This window comes from Panicum hallii, chromosome 9 (genome assembly GCF_002211085.1).
Source record: "Panicum hallii strain FIL2 chromosome 9, PHallii_v3.1, whole genome shotgun sequence".
NCBI classification, from domain to species: domain Eukaryota; kingdom Viridiplantae; phylum Streptophyta; class Magnoliopsida; order Poales; family Poaceae; genus Panicum; species Panicum hallii.
Genome location: NC_038050.1, coordinates 66,404,375 through 66,426,409, shown reverse-complemented (window position 1 = coordinate 66,426,409; position 22,035 = coordinate 66,404,375). Strand labels below are relative to the sequence as shown.

Below are 22,035 nucleotides of genomic sequence, written 5' to 3'. Positions count from 1 at the left end.
TGCTTATCATATTATTAGGGTTCAGTATTCCGACAGATCACCTTCAATCCTCTGTCAGCATAAATATTTTAATACACGAAGAACGTCAAAAATAGTTGGGCTATCGTACACGTATTACGCGCTGCTATCTTGAAGGCATGAAAACAAAAAGGTTTCTGATATTGTCAGAGTCAACCCCGCGCCGTCACCTGTTAAACTGACATTATCGCTGACCTTGAGCTCGTATAGACGAAGAGACGGCTAGGTACGCTCGGGCCATGGCATCACGTTGAAAAGGAAAGCCTATGGCCTTATAATGTCAAAGGTTTCGTTTCAAAGAAAAAATGTCAAAGATTTGTCGTACCAAAGTGGTACTGGTGTACGGTGGATGCCGTTCTTGCTGTTTAGTCGACGTCTGACCATCATTTCTTGCCAAATTTTGATTGCTTCACGGTTCATCTGATGTTCAGTAGATTTACGCGCCGTCATGTCTCAGTTTCTCTCTCAGTCTAAGCCCTCATGTACTGGTCATTGTCGCATGATAGGCTTTAGCATGCCGTGTGCACTTCCATGTCTATCAAATAGAATTAATAATTTACCAAAAAAATTTTAAGAAAACGACAGTTAATTTCAATGTCACTTGAGAAGCAAATATAAATAAATGAAGAATTCATGTCAAATACAATTTGTAAATAGCTATATTCAGATTAAAAATAATGAAAAGATAGCACATAGCTATATTTAGATAGTTTTAAATTTTCATTTGGATTGCAAAGTAAGATGTCATGTGCAAACTAAGCATAGCTTAGTTGGTTAGACTCCTCGTGGTGAGGCCTTTCCATCAGGATTCGAGTGTTCGCATTTCAGGCTAGTTATTTTTTCGATGGTATGCAACATGCATGTCGACGTTGAGGCGTCCCTAGCTGACTTCTCAATTTGAATAAGTAGGGTCCGTGCGTGTAATGTATACGTGAATGCCTATGTCACTACTGTGTTTAGGCCCACAACAAATTGGAACATTAGATTTTGCATGGGCACCTCATTGACGACGGATGCTAGATATGCTATAATGTTTCAAACAAAATATAGTGATTTTGTCTAAAGAATAGTGGTAGGCATTCTCATTGCATGGGAACACCACTGTCAACAGGTGATTTTATTCACTAACTTCTAATACTTAAATTTCAAAATAAAATATGTCTCTTCAAGTTGCTTGTCTATGTAGGAGTACAAATTGATAGACCAATGCTCGAAATCAAGATTCTTCATATTCAAATTCTGAAACCAGAGAGAGTACACGGGCAAGATGCAAGCACGCACAGACTTACACCAGGACCAGGCAGAACGAACCTTACAGGTAACAAAATCACACACATGCCCATATGATAACATGCAGGGCTAGTCTTCTGTGTTGGCACATCAATCCAACACTATTTTTTCGTCATCATCATCGTAACACACGCACGCACCCACAACCGTTTTATTCGGATCCCCCTCATCACCTCGCCGTTCCGGATCCACTGCTTGAAATCAGAAGTTGGGGCCTGCGGCGAGGATCTCGTCGGTCAGGCTGCTGTCGTCCCCGATCTTGTAGCTGGCGAACACCTCGAAGTTCTTCTTGAAGAGGCCGGCGAGCCTCAGGAGCGTCTCCTTGTACGCGGCCTTGTCCGTCCACTGCACACAGCATTGGTCAAATTCAAAATTGATCAGTGTTCTGTTCTGAATTCCCGTTTCAAAAAAAGTGTTCCGTTCTGAACAGGATGTGCAGTTTAAACTGGTTCATGACGAACTGGTCAGTGCCAGAGCGAGAGCGCTTACGGTGTTGATCGGGTCGAGGATTTCCGACGGCACGCCGTCGATCTCTGTGGGGATCTCCAGCCCAAAGACCTCGGTCTTTTTGTAGTTGGCGGTGAGGAGCTCGCCGGAGTGGATGGCGTCGATGATCTTCCGGGTGTAGGGCAGCCTGATCCTCTTGCCCACACCGTACCTGCCAAACCACCGCCACGAAGGTATGTATGGTCACATAACGAGCACGAGCTTTGCAATCGCAGGAAGCAAAAAACCATGACGTCCTCAACGCAGATCAGTTAAGGATCGCACCTGCCGCCGGACCAGCCGGTGTTGACAAGCCACCCGGTGGCGCCGTACTTCTGCATCTTCTCGGCGAGCATGGCGGCGTACTTGGTCGGGTGGAGCATGATGAACGCCGCGCCGAAGCAGGCCGAGAACGTGGCCTGCGGCTCCTTGATGCCGTCCTCCGTGCCGGCGACCAGGGCGGTGTAGCCGCTGATGAAGTGGTACATGGTCTGCGCCAGGTTCAGCTTGCTGACCGGCGGGAGCACGCCGAACGCGTCGCACGCCAAGAGGATGACGTTCTTGGGGTGCGGCCCGACGCAGGGGATCTTGGCGTTGGGGATGTACTCGATCGGGTAGGCAGCCCGGGTGTTCTCTGCAGCAAAACCAGCACCGTGAGATCACAGACTTTTCTTCCTATGATGTTTGTGACTGGAAAAATATGAGCCTGTGTTTTGGGATATTTACCGGTGACAGATTTGTCGGTGTAGTCGACTTCACGAGTATGCTCATCGAAGACGACGTTCTCCAGCACTGCAACAGAAACATTCAGATACCCGATTCAGAGTAAACACAGAGCATAATGATCTGAAATGCCCACTTATTATAGCAACTAAATGGAAAGTTCAGGGAAGTACCAGTTCCAAACTTGATTGCGTTCCAAATATCAGGCTCTTTCTCCTGGGACAGGTCTATGCACTTGGCATAGCAACCGCCCTCGATGTTGGAGACGCCGTTGTCGCTCCAGCAGTGCTCGTCGTCACCGATCAGAAGCCTATTGTGATCCGTCGACAGCGTCGTCTTCCCGGTACCTGTCGTGAAAAACAAATCCCCAAATCAGGCAGCAAAGACATTCAGAAAGAACACAGCATATTGGTCATTGACGCTGACGCGTAGGATAAGCTAAGCGAACGTCAGATGCGGCATTGGGCAGGTGACGACGGCACCACAATCCTGTTGGGGTCTTGTTACCTGAGAGCCCAAAGAAGAGGGCGACGTCACCGTCCTTGCCCATGTTGCAGCCGGAGTGCAGCGAGAGGATGCCGCGCCTGGGCATGAGGTAGTGCATGACGCCGAAGAGCCCCTTCTTCATCTCCCCGGCGTACTGCGTGCCCAGGATCACCATCTCCCTCCTAGCGAGGTTGATGTCTACGCTCGTCGACGACGTCATGTAGTGCGTGTAACGGTTACAGGGGAACTGCCCGGCGTTGTAGATGGTGAAGTCCGGCGTGCCAAAGCTCTCCAGCTCCTCGTCCGTGGGCCGGATGCACCTGCCACCCACCTCCAGTTACTTGCTTACTTCTTCTACAGCTCTAGCACTGTACTATTAGCTAGCTAGCTCTGGTGTGATCGATCCCCAATTGTATGTCTTGGAAGGCAACAGGATCACAAGATAGATAGATGTATATATGTAAATATATAAACACGATATATAGTCATAGGTCGTATAGCATGTCTGTATGTGTAGCAGTTTCATGGGCCATCGTCAGGATGAACTTATCTGGGAGTCGGAGTCAGGAGCAACGACCTAGTAGGATATAATACACTGCAATATAGAAGCAGACAGTATTGACTGGCAGAGAGTTGGCTTACATGTTGTGCATGAAGAGGGAGTGGTACGCCCTGGCGGAGATGATGCGGACCTTGATGCGGTTCTCCGGGTCCCAGTTGAGGAACTGGTCGTTCACGAACACCTTGTCCAGGGAGTTGAGGTAGTCCACGGCCCGCTCCCGGTTGGTCAGGAACGTGTGCTCGTCCATCTCGATGTTGGGCGAGCCCCTGCGAGAGCAGAGGATGTTGGTGGTCAGACGGAGGAAGCAGAGGCGCGGCCTCGGCGCCGGCGGGCAGCAGAACAGATCATGGTCACCGGGCACGAGACGGCGAATACTCACTTGCCCCACCAGAGCTCCTGCGCGGCGGCCTCGTCCTTGACGACGCGCTTGTCCCTGGGCGAGCGGCCGGTCTTGGCGCCGGACAGCGTGGCCAGCGCGCCGGTGGACGTGATGAACGAACCCTTCTCGTACTTGATCGCCTGCTCGTACAGCTCTGTTTTTGTTTTTGTTTTTCACCCACAGGAGGCAAGCATCGATCCATTAGTGCCTGTCTGAACTCTGAAGAGAAGTTGTGAGAGCAGAGGAACGAAGGGTGCGTACCGGCGGGGGAGAGGTTGTAGAGGACATGGGTGAACTTGAGGGAGCTGTCGCTGACGGCGATGGTGGGGGCGGCGGGGTGGTGGTGCTGGTGGTGCTTCTGCGGCGTCGGCGGCGCGCCCTTGGCGGCGGCCTCGCCCTTCCTGGCCGGGTCGCCCTTGACGACTTTGGGCCCGGTTTCACGCGTCAGGGACGCCAACGACGCGCTGCATCATCCATCACATGCCGTTCAGTCAACTCAAAAGGATTGTTAGCTGCTTCTAGATCATCTCATACAGTTCTTAATGCTTACTTCCTCCGAATCAAAAAAAAAAATCTTAATGCCTGCTAGCACTGCATGTTACTTACGGTCATACTAAACGCAAATTCATGCGCGGAAACGGGAGGAGATCAGGAGACCGACGAGAGGAACAAGGCAACAACTAACTACTAGCTAGGCTCCAAAACAACCCTGTAGTTTTTCTGATCAGCTGAAACGCAGAGTAAGATCATACTAGGTTTCTTGGGATGAAGGGGCAGCAAGTTGCGCGGCCGACGGCGACAGCAACGTCACGTCAGCCCGTCAGGTAAGGTTCCTGGCAAGTTGCTCGCGTCTCCGCTACGTGCGAACCACCACATCGTCTGATCCTCTCCATTTTTTCTTCTCCTTTTTCTTAAAGAAATACTAGTACCAGGATTGAGTTCAACGATTCATGTGTGTGCTAGAGCCTACAGGGAATGGAAATACGGGACTCATTCGATGCGATAAGAACAAGTTCGACGGGAGCAAGTGAGCACCCGACGTGTGTCGGTCACCCCGGTGCCATGCACGGGAGGTTGCGCGGTCCACGGGGTGCCCGCGGCGCGAGAGCTTCTTTCTGTGACGGTTCTTTTGTCCGGAAAACGATTTGAGCTTCTTTGGGCGCGAGTATAGGCGCGAGGCTAGTGTTGCTACTGCTGTCGGTCGTGCCGAGCAGGACACGGTTAACGTCATCGTAATCTTTACTTCTACTTTAATCGGGCCGTGTTATTTACTACTTTAGTGGAGTAAAATATCTTTGGGTAAACATGATTAACTAATCTTTCGAAGAAAAAATGTAGTACTAGTACTAGTATGTTACTGGGGCCCACGCGGTAGGGTCTATATGTCCGAGTAGCACGGCTCGGACCGCTGATGTCCACGTGGCCGTCGGAAGCAGAGCTATGATGCGTTCCGTACTTCCGTTTCTTGTTCTTCTTCCCGAGTCCACAGCTCCCGCAAATCTCAATTATTTTGGATTTTTCTTCCAAAAGGGAAAAGGAAATCATCTTTGATCGCTTTCTCATGTTCTTTGGGTTGGCCATTGTCGTCAAGCTATTTTTCAACCAACGAATCAATCGCCCGAGCAACTTATTCGTAGGAGCAAAAGCAGAACGATCGAGGAAGAAAGGGGGATCGATATAATGGAGGCGGCGGGGGGTGTCAGCACCTGATGGACTGCAGCTGCTGGCGGTGGCGCTCCTCCTCGGAGAGCGCGGCGGCGAAGGGCGAGGCGGCGCCGTCCTTGATGGGCGTGGTGGGCGCCGACCGCTTCCGCTGCAGCGAGTGCAGCTCGTCGATTGTCTGCGCGCGCACCGGCGCCGCGCTGTCGTCGTGGCACACGCCGTTCTCGTGCTTCTTCCTCCCGTGCGTCTCGATCCGCGCGAGCCCGTTCGGCGCCGCCATCTCCGCCGGGCCGAGGGGATCGTTCGAGCAGCCTGCAAGAAGGGAGATCGGAACACAGCGAGCGCATTAGCAGCCTACTAGCTAATCACGGCCGCCATTGACGCTTCGAGAGCATCAAGGCGTCGCTAGCTGCGAGGATCGCAGGGGGATTGGACTGGACGAGGAGGAGAGACGGGCACGTACGGGAACAGCGACGACGTGCGCCGAGGAAGCGGTGTAGAGTTGGAATCGAAAGGAAACGAAACGAGTGAAGCGGTGTGGGGCGGGATAGGACGTGCCCGGCTGGGCTTTTAAAGGGGGCGCCCGGGAGTTAACCGTGGTTACGATCTCTACCTGACCAGTGCGGTGCCGGGTTGGGTTGGGTTTCGATTTTCTTTCTCTTTCTTTTTTTTGGACAAGATTGGTTTTGGAGTTGGAACTCTGGAGCTTGTTTCTTTGATTTTTGTCCCCTCTGTTTCTCGGTCTCTACTACTATATGCAGGATGTCTTCAGTTTTGCTGTCGTCGTCGGCAACTCGATACTAGATAAAGTTCATTTTCAGTTTGCAGCAAACTTGTACAGCACGGCCATCTGATTCCTGCTTTGCTTACTTGTCTGAAGCATCAGATCAAATAGGTCGATTCTTCACCACTTCCTCCCGCACAAAGAAGATGTATCGAAAAAGGTAAAGACAGTATTTCCTTCAAGTAATGGAACGGACACAATGGATCTGCTTGTCATCATAGACATGACTAAATGAGTTTTTTTCTTTCTTTTTTTTTGGGGGGGGGGGGGGTCGTTAAAAGTTAAAAAGATGTTAATACGACAGGTATGTGTTGCTAAGTTTTTGCAGGGGGAGAAAAAAAGATGTTAATACAATAAGTTGCCGTGATTACGGAAAAGCGTTGCCTTTTTTTTCTTTTGGAAAAAAAACTTAACTCCATTGATCTGCCCACTTTGTATGCATGTATTGCCCTAAAAATTTAATTTTGTCAAGATTCATCTCCAGCTGGAAATGAAACACACTTAATCTGACTTTGGCAAAAATAAATGTTCCATGTGTGTGTCCTTGATTAGTTGGGCTCTTGAACTGATAGACTTGAGGTACCTGACTGTGTGTGTAGGGTGTTTGCAACGTCAGCTAGTGTCTTTTATTTGTCAACATACCAGGCGTGCGGCTTATACATAATTCATGAAAAAAATATTTTTTCCAAAAAAATAACGCCGTCATTAGCATTCTCATCACAGTAGCTAGTCTGACCACGCGCATTATCATCACAGATAATCCGACCATACCGGGTCGGTGCAGGTCGGCCTTCATCTTCTTCCAAGGCTACAGTTCCACCTCCAACCTCAGGATAACCCAGCAAACAAGGCATTGCCACTTAAAAAAATGTTTGAACAGAGCACCAGCTGGAGTTGTGTCAGCGTTTGACCGAGCCCCAGCTAGCATGAGCCTCCAGTTACGGATGGATAGGGCCGACAGCCTATTGCCCCTTCATCACAAACTTTTAAATCTCCCTTATTATTCCTGCGATCTGTCATCAGCTGGGTACCATGCAGTACTACTCCATGGTAGTACACAACCAGTAGTCTAAAAGCGACGAGCTTGCTGTGCATAATCAAGTCAGCTAGCCGCGGTTAACTATTTAATTTGACAGGTGTTTATCATTCATCCTAGCTCTCGTTTTCTTTCCTTTTTTTTTGTGATCCATCGTTTTCATCCGTCGATCGATCTATCGTGCGTAGCTACTGGCTGTGAATTTTCCGATTCTTTTTTGTTGATTTTTTGGATCGTTGGATGAATGAACATGGATGCTGCCGGGAAAGCAGGAGGCTCAGTTAAAGTGCCCACGCGAAGGGGGTAATCAAGTTGACTGGCTCCACTAATCCGACCCATTCCGGTGAGTAACGCAGGGTCGGGTCTGAGTTTTCTTGGCTCCGTCCGTAGATTTGGATGCGGAAGCGAAACGGAAGTGTGAAAAGGACGCTGACATTTTTTTACGAGCATCCTCTTTATCAATTGCAACGATTTTTTTATTCTTTTATTTTGAGCACCTTGGTTGCTGACTCTTCGTGTAGCCAGAAGGGCCAATTTCTTTTCTTTTTAGTGGTTTGAACATGTACAATAGGCGTCCTTTCTTACAGGAGGTGACATGGATGCGTGCGCCGCGATCAGAGTGTTCCACTTGATTCAGGCCGAGGAGAGTATGACCAAGAAAATGTGTCTGTTACTCCCCCGACGCCGTACTGCCGGGGCGCGTATTAGCAGGTTACTGGCCTGCTTTATTATCTATCAATTGAATCAAGTTGTAGGTCAGAACCCATCCGTGTCGTGTCCGACGCTTATCCTGGTCAGACTCCGCACGGCATGGCGGACCTCACCGCACCTGCCTACCTACCTATCTATCTATCTATCCTCTTCTGGTTCCGGGAAGGCGCCTTGAACCGCCGGCCGGATGCCCTCGCCGGCGCGGCGCCGCCGACGATCCAGTCTCTTCTCCCACGACCCGAACGATTCCCAACGAGGCACGCGCGCGTGGCAAGTAGCAACGCAACGACCACGACGTGCCCTCGCCCCCCTGGGCAAGCGGAAGTTATTGAGCCAAGACGACTTGGGCGCGCGCGCACGGGTTGTGGAATCCCCGGGGATCGCAGCACGTACACGCACAAAGCGATCACATCACCGACGAACAATCTGGACGGGCAGGAAACAGCAGGCGAGTGCGCGGCGTCGGCGCACCGGCCGCCGGGCGGATGGCAGGAGCTAGCTAGCGGGCGGTGGTCCGCGCCCGGGGTCTCTTTTTTGTTTCGTTTCGTGGGCGTGGCGCCCCCGGAGGGCCGTCGAGCGAGGAGGGCTCCGGTTCCCCGGCGGTGATGGCCTTGACGGGGGTGCGGACGCGGCTCGCGCCATGCCATGCCGATGATGCGATCGATATGGCGCCTCCCTCCCTCCCTCCCCAACGGCCGACTCGCGCCGAGGTTCCGTGTGCGAGGCCGCCTGCATACTAGGGTGCGTACAACTACAAACGGCACCCTCGTCGTCACGTTGCGCGTAGCACAAGGCACGTACGCTATCGCTCAAGTTACGTAGACGGGCACACGGCTACGTACACGAACGGGTCTAGCATTAGCTGGCCTTGGCCTGGCCAGGCCCGCCGCACGGCGCGGTCTTATCCGGAGCCGGTACCGGTACCGGTAGGTATCCGGTGCAGAATCTAACAAAGATCGGCAGGGGCTCTTTTCAGGATTCCCTTCAAGTTTGTCTTGGATACGTTACTGGGCTACTACGTACATCTCCGCTCCGTTGCGTGCGTGAGCCGGGCAGCCATTTCCCCTCCCGGCGACGGCGGCCGTGCCCTGTGTTGTGTGCAGCGGACCTGTACTCCCAGATCAGGCGCTGTTGGTGGAGCGTGGACACCGGGGCAGGCGTCAGCTCGCCACGCCCTACGCTTTTCTGTTTTCCAGGATAGCCTTTGGCCTTTTGGCCGGGAGGCGGCAACTAGGGCGGGCTCTACCAAGACAACCAGCTCGCCGTTCGGCGTCCGCGGCTTGGCCCAGACGATGATTCAACAACGATACCATTCCCCTCGGTACGTGTTGCCACTTCAATTTTTCTTTCGTCGGAATGGAGGTGCGTGTCGCGGGTCACGGGAGATTTATGCAACTTTCGTTGAACGGGCATGCTGTTTCCCGTCCCCGGCGGATGGGGTGATTTTTACCAGGATTACAAAGCGGGTCGGTGCTGCGATTTTCCTCCACAATGGTGGCTTTCTTCAAAAGATGGTGGTTTTCTTCAGATATGCACGGGACTAGTGGGATGGCTTTGGAGGTGGTTTCGTGGCTTGCGTGCGCCGCGCTGTTGCTGTTGTCGAGCTCGAGTGGAGCATCCGGCGACTGATCTGCTCGCCCACGGTCACCGGAACTGCCACTACCTAGGCGAGCGCGGCCCAGAATAATTTCGCACCATGAGAAAAGAAAACCAGAAAATCATCGCCAACAGAAACTGGATTAGATGAACGAAGTCACAAGGTCAGCCACCTTTCGCTGGAGATTCAAGATTTCAAGTGTAGAAGCAGGCGGCCATTTTTCTCGTCCCTGCGTTAATGTGCTGATGGCGCTGCATCCAACAAATCGCGGACGGCCGGCGGGATCCTCCGGCCGGCCGGTGACGGTCTGCCGCGGTGGCGCCTCCCCCGGGCGGGGCCTCGCGAGTTTTCAGAGCCCGAATCAATTCGTTCACACGCACCGGAACCGAGAGGATTCAATGGCCGCAACCGCAAGGCACTTGCCTTGCGGGAGCGGGGGTGAGAGGTCACTCGGCCAGTGATCCCGGCGAAAGGGACGCGTGATCGCAGAGGGCGTAACCAAGGGAGGCCGGCCGAGCACGAGCAGCCTTGCTGCAACAGCCAGCCCAACCCGATGCGATGCTTGCTGGGCAGAAGAAAACGACGAGACGCGATCAGAACCATAACTGGCTTGCGGGCAGCGTCCAGACTAGTCACGAGTAGTTCAGCGTGCTGCCTTGCTCTGCTCATCCGCTGCTGGGCCGCTGGTGATCTCGTGAAAAAGGCGCGGGGGAGGCAGTGGGCGCGACCTGGCACCTGCCCTGACAATGTTACGTTCCAGCAAAAGGCAAAGCACAAGCTAGCAAAGCGGCGTAGACGTGCTGGAGATTTTTTCCAGAATTTTACCAAACCGGGGCACTGCCGGTTGTTCCCCGGATCCGGTGACTTTGGCCCCGGATGCCCTGCATGGTGTGGTTCCCCGTGGAAATGCCAGCGCCGGTGGCTACGGCGAGGGAGGGATAGGTCATAGGTGTAGGCGCGGCGGTCGAGCTTGGCTGTGCCGTCGTCATCGTGTGCGAAGAAAGGTGGTGGCCGCGCATAGAAGAGGCTGCGCAGCGGAGCGGACCTGAGCGGAGGCAGCCCGGGGGAGGCGAAATGCGGTCGTTTTTGCTCGCCGTCGCTGTCCGCGTCGATTCCACCGGGGATGGACTTTTCCCGGATTCCATCAACTCACAACGGGCGATGCCGCCTGATTGCCAAGCACCGAGACACCAAAGTAAGATTTATTCAGTAGTAGTTTATCGTCATACTTGTGACGTGGTGAACTGCTCGAGCACATAAGATGTGATAGAAAAGTGGGTAGGATCAACACTAACTCGTGTGGAAGATGGCTGGTGCTGGATGAAAAGGAAACACTCCAGTACCCGTTCAAAGAATCAATGTCTATTGCTACACGGAACCGGTGAGGATTCTCTTGCTCTGGCTGGTCTAGATGGAGTAAAAGCAACATCTCTATGCTGCACCAAACATAAAAAATGAGGTCTGGTAAGAGTAACCAGGACACACTCGTCTATGGCGCTGTTGGCTACTTCGTTTTCACGTGTGTTCCTCACTGTTTCCGGCTGGAAAATTACGGCCCCTTTGGCAGGGCTCAAAGTCGGCTTTGGGGCAGACCTCAAAGAGCAGCTTCAAAGCCAACTTTAAAAAGAGCTCTACCAAACACCCAACATTAAAGCTGCCTCAAAACCGAAACATATAAAAACTGTTTGTCTTTCTACTCTCCCCTCCCCTCACAAAACATAAGGAGCTAGTGCAGCCATAAATTTATAGCTCCACTGGCTCCAGCTTTTACGTGCTATACTGCAAAAGCCAGAGCCGACCGGAGCCGTGCCAAACAGGCTCTACTGGGGAAGGTTTGGTGGTTCTCTTCACTTTCTCAGACAAGTCTTCACAGTTTCGCACGGCATCCGGCATCCCTCAGTGTTCCCAGTGATCCAGTACGGAAACAAGTGGACAAGAATTCACGGGCACAACTTCGAACTTGTCCCAGCACGGATTCTCATCTGGCAAGGGCATTGGACAAGGACAACGGAACGGTCAGTGGTCGATTTGATTCACAGTTTTTCTTTTATTATTTAGGAAGACTTTTTTTCCCAAATAGAATTTGTTCTCAGCAAACAAAAGATTACCCACCCGGGTCAGCAGCAGTCAGTAGCCGGCCTGCAATCTAAAAAAAAGGTAGCCGGCCTGCAAGCCTGGCCGAGTCCTACAGAAAGAAGGCCTTAAAGTGACGCCTCAACAGGCCGCCAAGCGTCAGCGGGCTCGTCCGTATAATCTGATTTTCTCGCTTGGCCCAAAACACTGTAACAAGAGGCCTATTAGGTCTGTGGACCGAAAGAAGCAAATGAGAAGCTCTCCAAATTGGCAGAACATACGCAACTTTTGCTTTTTTTTCATTACTTTGGAGTCAACTTGTATGGAGTCTTTGGAAGTGTTACTTGTTCCACTTTCAGGAGGTTCAGTCTAGTGAATACTCACTAGATAATTGTCAACTTGTATGGAGTAGTCATCTTGTATGTATACATCACTAACAAAAGCATGCAAACATTTTTTTGATTTTCAGGCATAGTTCAATAAATTTATAGAACATGACAGCAATTTTGAAATCTAGCTGTGCTAGGTATAGGAGTCGAGGAATTGCAAAACCAGAGAATTCCCATGAACTCTTTTTATTTGTTACACACGCCAATCCATCTATAAATGATGTACATCGCTCAAGCAAGGACAGAGTTTCAATCCACATCACACAGCTTGCACGTAAAATTTCACCACATAAAAAAAACTTCTCTCCTGGCCATAATTTTCACTGAGCTCACTAGCTGAGAGAAGCCACAAACATCGCATCAACAAGAAGCCAGGAAATTTTTTGAGGTTTTGTTCAGTTGTGGTCGCCGCCGCCGCAGCAGAGCAGCTTCATGATGCGCGCGCAGTTCTCCCCGCGGATGCTGGCGCTGGTGATGAGCCAGGAGACGGCGAGGACGGCGAGCCAGACGATGATGTCCAGCGACAGGTGCGTCTTGGTCTGCGACACCGCGAAGGTGAGCAGCAGGCTGGAGTAGGCCACCGCGAAGGACCACCGCACGTGGCGCGAGCCCGCGGCCATCCGCACGAGCAGGCTCAGCGTGAGCACCATCGAGCTCGCGACCCCGACCCAGCTCGCCGCCCGGAACACCCAGTACCTCGGCCGGTGCAGGTCGCGCATGATGGGGTCGCCGGCGCGGTACACCGGCCTGCCGCCGCTCCACGCCGGCGTGTCCTGCTGCCAGTAGCCGCCGGGGATGAAGGTGCCGAGCAGGAAGGCGAGCATCGTGATCAGCGTGGCACCCACGAGCAGCGCGCTGGGGTCATGGCCCTCGCAGCTGTCCCTGCCCGGCGCGCCCCCGCCGAGCTGCCCGTGGCTCACGGGCAGGCCCCGCGCCGGCGCCGGCGGCGGGGGCGGCGGGTACACGGCAACGTGGCCCGTCTCCAGGTTGCCGTTCCCCGGGGTGGGCGGCGCCGGCGCGCTTGGGTACACGGGCGGCGGCGGGTACTGATCCATGAGCACGCTAACACCGTCGATTAGTCCTTATCAAGAGCACTATCGACCAGTGAAATGCTGCTGTTGGTTTCGAGTGGAGTGAACGAATGATCCTCGGCACACGCATATATACACGCACACGCGACTCTCTCGGCGTTTTCCCTGCTCCAGGTCAAGTCAACCTTTTTTGTCCCCTTTACCCAGCAGCCAGCAGCTTCTGCCACTTGCGAATCTTGTATACTTCTGCAGTCCTACTGGCTACTGCCCTCGGCTCAAAGTAGCACTGGAACACGGTGTGCTGAAATGTTCAACTACCACGCAATGCCACACCAACATTTGCTTAGTACCCACAATTATAGGCAATTATCTTGTGAAACTGAAACTGTGAATGCGCAAGAATCGACTGTAAATGCAGCTAAATCACTAACTGTCAGAACTTTGTTAGAGACACATCCATATGTTCAAACTTTGTAACGATAGACAGAAAGAAATAACGAGCAGCCTTGCACTTGGTTACGGCTAACCAAACAAAAGTTGCAAATAGATGATCGCAAATTATTACGGCACAAATACAAACTGACTCTTTGTACGACTCCTGAGAGTTGAGGATTTGAGACTGGATAAACCAAGCACCAATGGTGTGTCTCCCTAGCATAGCATTGCAGATAGTCTCTAAATTAAGGATGCATGTAGTGCTGGCGTAATCATGAATGGTTTGGTGTGTGATTGACCAAAGCGTGTGCTCGAGGGCATTCCTACGGCTTTACGGTTTACTATGAACATCGGTCTCCTACACAGAGCATGTATAGTGGAGATTAAGTATTAGCTATTGACATCATGCTGGGAGTGGTCTTAGGTTAATTCGTTGCTGCAAACGGGGATCAGGTTTCTTGGGTTGGTGGGAGATGGAAAGGCAATGATTCCTTTGCCATGGCCCATGGCGGCTGCACCGTAGCTGTAGCGCCGACGCTAAGAAGCTTCACCAGCATTCAGTCATCCATCAGAGTTTTTCTGTTACTTTCTTGTACTACGATTCCTTTTTTTTAAAAAAAATACACCCTTTTCACTTTCCTCAGTTTAGGAACAGAATAAAACAACAAACAACGTGGTGGTAGTGTTGGATAAACTGCACTCTTCTCCGTCTACAATTGATATATCTTCAGGGAGCGTTGGCCAATGTTCATCAAGTCATTAGGTCAGCGGTCCGCCGGTTCATCATTGGCTGCAAGTCACCAAGAAGTTCATTTTCTATGGAATTTTTTTGAAAGTGACATTTTTAAACTTAAAATCAAAAGATAGATAGATTGCATAAGGAAAAAAAAATGAATCGAACATGTATACATCTCAGAGCAACTTTAATAACTAGGATTATACTAAACAAATGTTTCAAGCAACCAAAAAAATAGAAAATTCAGATATTTTCACAGAATTTTATAGTTCTCGTCAAAATGGAGGTGGTGCAAATTTACACCTAATCTAATCATGCCAGCTATGAGTGTACTCGATTACCCAGCCTACTTTGCACAGCTTGCATGCCAAGTTTCTCATTTGCAACTTTTCTCGTGGTTGGTAATGACTGACTTGCTTAGCTGAGTTGTTCGTATGAGCTCACTAGCTAAGCTAAGCCAGTTAATTATTACTAGCAACCATCGTATCACCAGTACACAAAAACATATTTCAAGATCAGCCCCGCATGAGAGAAGTCAGTCTAACTAACGAACACCAAGATCGTGATTATTTTCTCTAACTTTTCAGTTGTCGTGGCTGCTCTGGGATGGTGGTTTACTTGGCTGTGATTTTTAGCATGTTGACAGCGGGAATAATTTAGGTCTCACGCGCGATCTCGATCCGATCCATCGTAGAAGGCCCAGCAACAGCCCATTGCCGCCGCCGCTCGCCGCGCCGCTCGGGCTGCCGGGTTAGGATTTAGGGTTGCTGGAGCTGCTGTGCTATCGTTGAATCTGAGGCACATTAAGGCACATTAACTGCCGCTCATCAAAGCCATTCGTGACGTCCAGGTTCGTTGAACCTGGGGCATCTCGAGCCTATATAAGCCAGCACCCTCTCCTCCCATCCTCACTCATCTCAAGCTCTCATCCAGGTACTCCTCTTCAGGAGACCTCTCCCTTCTCCCTCAGCTGCTTTCTGCCTTCCCCATCGCTAGCACTGCGCGAACAGGTCTAGCGAGAGCAGGGCCTCCGGAACCTCTGCTCGCTGAAGGTCCTGCACGAGACGCGGGCAATTAGGTTTTTGGGGAGCGTCTTGACGCGACTGCTCGCTCCCTGAACGACTCCTTCGTCTACGCTCGTGCGAACGACTACTTCGTCTACTTCCCGGCGTAACCGCTCGTGCGAACGACTACTTCGTCTACTTCCCGGCGTGACCGTTCGTGGGACTGCACTGCGAACATCTTTCTGCAACGACATAGTTCGGCTACTTCAAGCAAGGCCAGTCGAATAGCATGTCTATTCCAGCTGGTAACGGCGCAACCGGTGCCTCCGGCACTGGTCCCGCCTTGGGGTACTTACTAAACCTACTCTGGTTTAATTCTTTGTTCATGCTTATTAATGAGAATAACATGAACACGTGCACATATATTGTACACACCTTATCACTCATTTATATCATGAAATTGATATTAATATTTGGAATTAAAATATACCGAAAATTGCCTAGATTTCTAACAGGGGGGATGGCGGCCAGGTAGGGATGGTAACGGAGGAGGTCGGCCGGAGTTGGAGAAGAAGCGAGCTTGCGACGGCGGTGGCAAAGGCGCCGGAAAGGCAGTGGAGGTGGAGGAGCACGACCGATGGTGAGGATGATAACTAGGTTGGAAGGCGGTGCCGGAGCCTGTGGTCGGTGGGGGAGGCGGGGGAGCAGCGCCAGCCCATGTACGGCCCACGGTGATGGAAGCAGGGGAGCCTTCTGCGAGGCTCCTACTTCTAGTCGCAGGTATAGCCCCTGTTGACAGGGACACAAGGTGTGCGAAGTAGCAGTGCAATGTTATCTAACGATGCGCAAGTATATATTAGTGCGGTCATGTAACACCCGGATACTCCGGCCATTGGTCCGGATACTCCGGGCGTGGAGTTTGTATTTCCATGAATTGGTCAACTGGGCCCATAATCTTTTAAATAGAAAATATTACTCTCTCTCTCCCTCACTCTCACTCTCTCCCGTTACCTCTCTCCCCCTCACCTCCCTCACGAGCTCTCCCTCTCCCTAAGCTCTAGATTTCGAAATCTTTCATTTCAACTTGATTCCAAGGCCTAGGGAGCTTCACTCGGCGTGGGGGATCATCTTCTACAAGTATTCCACCTTGGGGCGACATCATTTTCGAGTTTTCTTGCAAGAGGAACTAGCTCAAGGTACTAGAAGCTAGGGCTCGCCGATTTAGTTGTTTTAGGATGTTCTAGGTGATTTCCTTTGGTCAATCATCTCTATATGCATCCTTCAACTAGGATTCAAGAGGGTTTCAAATTTGGTGGGGTGGTTTTGCCAAAAATCAAGATTTCAGTTTTTGGGGCGAAAATGCTGTCAAGCCCAGATACTCTGGGAATAAGCCCAGATACTCCGGGTTTCGGATACTCCGGAGGAAAACTCCGGGTATAAGCTGTAACACCCTAGTGTAATTTCCCTAGTTTTTAAGGAATTTATTTGGGCTTAAATAAAAATTTCCAGGCTTTTCTTTAATTTTTGTGGCATTTAAAGTAAATTTATAATACAAGAAAATAAAATTAATTATTATAGGATCAACTTGCTTGTGCATTCATGCTGGTGCATCGTTTTATTTGTGTGAGTGCATAAGGTTTGAATTCGAATTTATTTGAATTCAAATAGTTTTGTTTGGATAGTTTGAGTATAGAAAAGAAAAAGAAAAGAAGAAAAGGGGGAAGCAGCCCAACCCAGCCCAAGCTCCCCTCTCTTCCCCCCCGGCCCATTTTTCCCTCTCCCCCTCCTCTACCCGCGTGGGCCACGCCCCGGCCCCCTTCCTCCCTCAGTCGGCCCAGCACTCCGCGCCCCCCCTCCCTCCCCTTCTCTCGCTGCCACACGGGCCCGCTTGTCGGCGCCAGCCCCCCCGCTCGCGCGCCGCTCTCTCCCTCTCTTCTCTCTCTGGCGATGTGGCCCCGCACGTCAGCTCCCCCCCTCCTTTCTTTCCCCCTCCCCTGTTTCTTCCCCGTCGGCCGCCCGCTCGGCCACTGCCTGTGGCCCCGCTCCGCCGCGCCCTGGGCTCCCTCCTCCGCGCTCGCAAGGCCCGCTGGCCAGCGCCCGAGCCTCCCCTTCCTTCTAGAAGCCGCCCGCGTTTGGATTAGGTCAACCCGCATGAGTTCGCGGGCGATGCGGGGGCCGTTGCGCGAACGACCCGCACGCCGAGGCTGTCGCACCCTTTTTCTTAGCCCGGCCGCTCTCTCGCGCTTCCCCTCAGCCGCCACTGCCTCCCTCAGCTCCCCTCTGTGCCCTAGCGCCGCCGTGCCGCCGCTCGACCTGAGGACAGCGCCGCCGCCAAACCACCCTGCGCCACCGCGATTCGACACCGGCGCCCTCGATCTTCGGCCTCCAACCGTCGTCGCAGCACCCCGGTGTGGTAAGGAGCGCGCCGTGCCCCTTTTCCCTCTCTATCTCCCTCTGCACGTGCGCGTCCCACTTGCCACCGTGACCCCGAGCCGCCTCACCGTGGGGATCACCTACCCGAGCCCTAATTCGCCTTCTTGAGCGCCTAGACGGGTTCCCCACGTCGTGCTCGACCTCCAGGACTTGACCTCGTCCCGGATGGAGGCCGGACGGCCAAGATCGGCCAACGCCGGCGAGGCGCCGCCGCGGAGACGAGCTCCGGTGACCATCCCGCCGCCGGCCGTGCCCCTGTGAACCCCAGCCAACCGATCCGTATTCAACGCATAGGATTAGATCGCGGTTGGGTTGGATCTGAGCCACGGGATCTAAATCCAACGGACGGAGTCCACGCGTACTGGTTCGCCCGGGGTTTTAAATCTGAGCCGTCCGTCGTCGATCCAGCGCACCGTATTAGATCCGAGCTAAGGGAGAGTCTGGAGCGTCGGATCGAGATCCGACGGCTGATACGCGTAGATACCGTTTCGCTGTTAAGACCTAATCTGGACCGTAGAAGTTAGATCCAACGGCCCTAATTAGAGCGTACCGCTTCGGCCTGGCGTTCTTGCTAAAGAGCCCCTATCTTTTAGAGAAATCAACCCGCAGTACTCTTTAGTTCAAAAGTACTTACGTTTTAGTCCTGTTTTACTCGTTTAGACCCCTAAGCTTTCCAGTTTTAGTGCCCGCCGTCCAAGCCCCGGGTTTTCACGTGCTAGCCCCTGTGTCTACCCTTTATTTGCGTTTAGACCCTTGGTTTTTGCGCAGAACCCCTTAGAACCTCCAGTTTTCTTACAAATAGGTCCCTGGATCTTGTTTCAAGCGTAGTTTTCGCGTCTTAGCTCCGTTTAGGGTGTTCTTTATGTCCACGCGATCGTTGTAACGCATAGAATAGCTTTAGAATATTTTTGTGTGCTATTTCTATGTAATGCTGTACTGTTTCTTATAGTTTGCTATTGTTTGTGCATGTGTGTATGTCTGGACCATGCTTGATGATCGTGAGTAGACGCGGAGCCTTTGGACCAATACCAGGAGCCACCATCTTCTGAAGCTTTTGAGCAGCAGCAGGAGAACTTTGAGGAAGGCAAGTATAACATGAATCTCCTATCACTTTTAATACAAATTTCATACTGCATTTTAATTCTGTATGCCTATAAGGATTTCCTAGCCTCCTTTTATCCTGTATATTATACCTTGGGTTGCATTTCGGTTAGTTGTGCTAGGTTGCTACGCTATAACACACTTGGTCTTTTTTTAATTGATTTGATTAATGGATCTATGCAACTTAATTCTGAGAGTGGCCCTTTGTGCTGTGTGCTTGAGTGGCTCACGTCTCTTTAAAAGATGTTTTTGATAGAAACTTGGTTTAGGGGACCAGCACGGTGCTTAGTGCTTGGTTGGCCACTCTCCATAAGGACCGGTTCATAAAGCGACAACCTGGGACAACCGCGCAACCACAAGACTGGAATGGGACGATCTTGACTTACTAATTAGGTCGTGTTGGTTCGGGAGTAACTTACCTGCGTGGGCAAGAGGGGTGGTAAGTGAAGCGTCCCCCCCATTAGGGAAGACTTAAAAGTGTTGATTTATCAGTCCCAGGAGGCTGATAACACTTTTATTACATCAGATGGTACATCACCGTACAACTCTACGCGGTAATGGGCAGTGAAGCGCCACTATCGCGAGGATTACAACCAAAACCCACACTACTACACTAGTTACGAAAAGAGGATCATCAGAGTCTTGCGCCATGCGGAACTCCAACGGTGGCCTTAACCACAGGCAAGACTGGGTGCAGAACGAAACCCTACTCGTTGTCTTCGGGGACGTAGTCTGGGTCTTCCACTGTAAAAGTAAGAATGGGGTGAGTACGAACGTACTCAGCAAGTCCAATCACACCCACGGAGGGGGTATAACAGAATTTAATGCACAGGATAATCCAAGGATAAGGTTATGGTTCATTTGCAGAAAACTCGGTTATATGCAGGGGTTCGTTTTAAAAGCATCTTCAAAACAAGTTTTCCAGTACCAAGGAGCACACGGTGTTGATCCACACGGATCCAAGTTTTAAACTGCTACCGGACTCCCCGTCCGCCGTAGCACACGGCACGACTGCCGGATACTTTCCAAACAACTCACACCAGCCCAATCATTCTCAGAGAGAAACACTAGTTATGTGACCACACCATAACTTGCCCAATACCGTGGGCACGACTATTCGAATAGATTTTAACTCTGCAGAGGTGTGCAACTTTACCCACAGGTGGGGTACCGCAGCACGATCACCTTAGTGTCGGTGCAGATCCCAACAAAGCCATTACCCACCTTAGCTAGACCTGACTAGCCACCACGGGATCCATCAAGGGGCCATTCGACCTAACTCCGAGGTTTAACCGGGGCATAAGTCACACAGAGCTTATCCCTTCTCCTTGATCACCCGTTGCTCTCAGCTCTCCTGATGGCTATCAGACTAACTAGTGGGGTTTATGCTAAGCCGTTGCCCATACAACGGTCAAGTGGTTTGCACGACAGGAAGCTAGGTGAGATGACACATCAACTCGGTCCTTAGGGGTGACAAGATGGATATCTCCCTTCCTCGCTCAACCACACAGGTACGAGCACACCAACGGCAATTCATACAGAAATGCCATCCATCCCGTCTGACTCATCTTTCAAAACCACATTTTATCCCTTCCCACACACACACATTTTCTTTATAAAACCAGGTGGTCAAGGTATGGCTATCACAAACAAGGGTGGCTAACCTACCGTGTTTTCAGCAAGCAAAACCATGCAATTTTATAAAACAGGCCACTGGGTTGTGTTTATAAAAACTAGGACAGAAACATGCATCAAAGGGCGGGATTGAACTTGCCATCATCAAATCCCTGCGGGAGGTCCTGATCGAAGCACTGTCCCTCGGGTTCGGGGTCGCAGAACTGGTCCTCGTTCGCTTGGTCACAATTGGGACCTTCCTCGTTCACTCCGGGTCCTACAGCGCAAACAAACAAGCACACAATCAATCGAAAGAACTAAGAGCTTTTATCGTTGAGCTTGTATCGGAAACAATTTAGTTACGGAGATAGGGTTAATATTTTTAGGTGGTTTCTTAATGACATGGCTAGAACTATACTAGAAAGGGCGTGGTAAAGTTTCGGGTCGATCGGGGACCGTTTGGCGCATAAAATGACGGGGCGAAGGGGGTTTCAGGGGCTAAACAGGGGTCCAGGGCTTATTCGTAACTATCCGGAAGGAGTAAGGACTTATTTGCGAATCCTAGAAATACCCTGGGCATGCTAAAAGGTGTCAAGTATATCTAGGTTCATGTATCGAGGGGTTTGGTTTGAATTAACGGAAAGAATAGGGCTTCTTTTGCAAAAGGGAGTAGATAGGGGGGTTCTTTTGGGAAAAACAGGAGAAGGGGGGGCTTTGGGCAAAATTGCCCTTCTCCTTCCCCTCTCCCGCACAGAACAGAGGAGGGGAGGTGGGGCGCCGGCGCCCGGCCGATTCGGGCGGCCCGGGGCACGGCGGCGGCCGGGGTTAGGGCAAGAGGGGGAGGGAGGTAAGGGAAATTGATCCCCGGCCTCACCTTGGACCGGGATGCCGCGGGGAAGCGTGCCCACGGGAGCAAGTGGCGGCGGGCAGAGGTGTTCGTGGCGGCGGCGCTGCGAGCTGGGGAAGAGGCAGAGGCGGCGGTGTGCGTTGCGGGGGAAAGGTGAGCCGCGCGGGGGTCCGTTTTATAGAGGGAGAAGGCGGTGGGGCGGAGGGGAACGGGTCGGTGGCGGCCGGCGGGCGGTGCGGGGCGCCATTAATGGTGCTCCGGCCGCTTGCGGTCGTCGCAACGCGGCGTGGCGGTGAGGGCGCCGAGCTCCGCACGTGGGAAGGGGCGGTGTGGTGCGGCACAGGGGCAGGGGAGCGGCAGCGCGCGCGGCGGTGGCGTCGGGTGGCGCGGCGGGCGGCGCGGCGAGCCGTGCAGCGCGTGCGCGCCGCGGTACGGCCGTGCGCGCGCGTACGGCGGCGTGCGCGGCCGGGGAACGGGGCGGCGTGGCTGGGGCCGGAGGCCGGGCGGCGTGGCGTCGCGGGACCGAGCGCGCGCGTGCGCGCGCGGCGCGGCGTCGCGGGGCGTGGCAGCGGAGGACGGCGCGGCGCGGCGCACGGCCACGCGCTGCACGTGAGCGCGTCGTGGCGCGGCCGGGGTGA

General features: G+C 52.3%; 2 protein-coding genes across 2 annotated transcripts; both read right to left on the bottom strand.

The window, feature by feature from the left end:
* Positions 1-1,219: 1,219 nt before the first annotated feature.
* On the bottom strand, positions 1,220-6,198 carry LOC112875151 (phosphoenolpyruvate carboxykinase (ATP)). Its single transcript, XM_025938884.1, has 11 exons — positions 6,070-6,198; positions 5,651-5,918; positions 4,206-4,408; positions 3,945-4,098; positions 3,646-3,831; positions 3,025-3,323; positions 2,691-2,864; positions 2,521-2,586; positions 2,080-2,428; positions 1,798-1,966; positions 1,220-1,653 (listed from the first exon to the last, which is right to left on the bottom strand). Exons 2-11 carry the CDS (start codon positions 5,884-5,886, stop codon positions 1,510-1,512), a joined length of 1,980 nt encoding a protein of 659 aa, XP_025794669.1. The 5' UTR covers positions 5,887-5,918; positions 6,070-6,198; the 3' UTR covers positions 1,220-1,509.
* A 6,146-nt stretch (positions 6,199-12,344) lies between these two features.
* Positions 12,345-13,338, bottom strand: LOC112876289. Its single transcript, XM_025940367.1, has one exon. It carries the CDS (start codon positions 13,249-13,251, stop codon positions 12,592-12,594), a length of 660 nt encoding a protein of 219 aa, XP_025796152.1. The 5' UTR covers positions 13,252-13,338; the 3' UTR covers positions 12,345-12,591.
* Between the last annotated feature and the right edge of the window lie 8,697 nt (positions 13,339-22,035).

What these genes read in the sequence shown, in the direction of transcription:
- LOC112875151 (XM_025938884.1), bottom strand. Translation starts at nt 5,886, where the DNA reads ATGGCGGCGCCGAACGGGCTCGCGCGGATCGAGACGCACGGGAGGAAG. An exon ending in CGCAATCAAGTTTGGAACTG is followed by an intron (nt 2,587 to 2,690) that starts GTACTTCCCTGA and finishes TTTCTGTTGCAG; the next exon opens with TGCTGGAGAACGTCGTCTTC. An exon ending in ACCGGCTGGTCCGGCGGCAG is followed by an intron (nt 1,967 to 2,079) that starts GTGCGATCCTTA and finishes GTGGTTTGGCAG; the next exon opens with GTACGGTGTGGGCAAGAGGA.
- LOC112876289 (XM_025940367.1), bottom strand. Translation starts at nt 13,251, where the DNA reads ATGGATCAGTACCCGCCGCCGCCCGTGTACCCAAGCGCGCCGGCGCCG.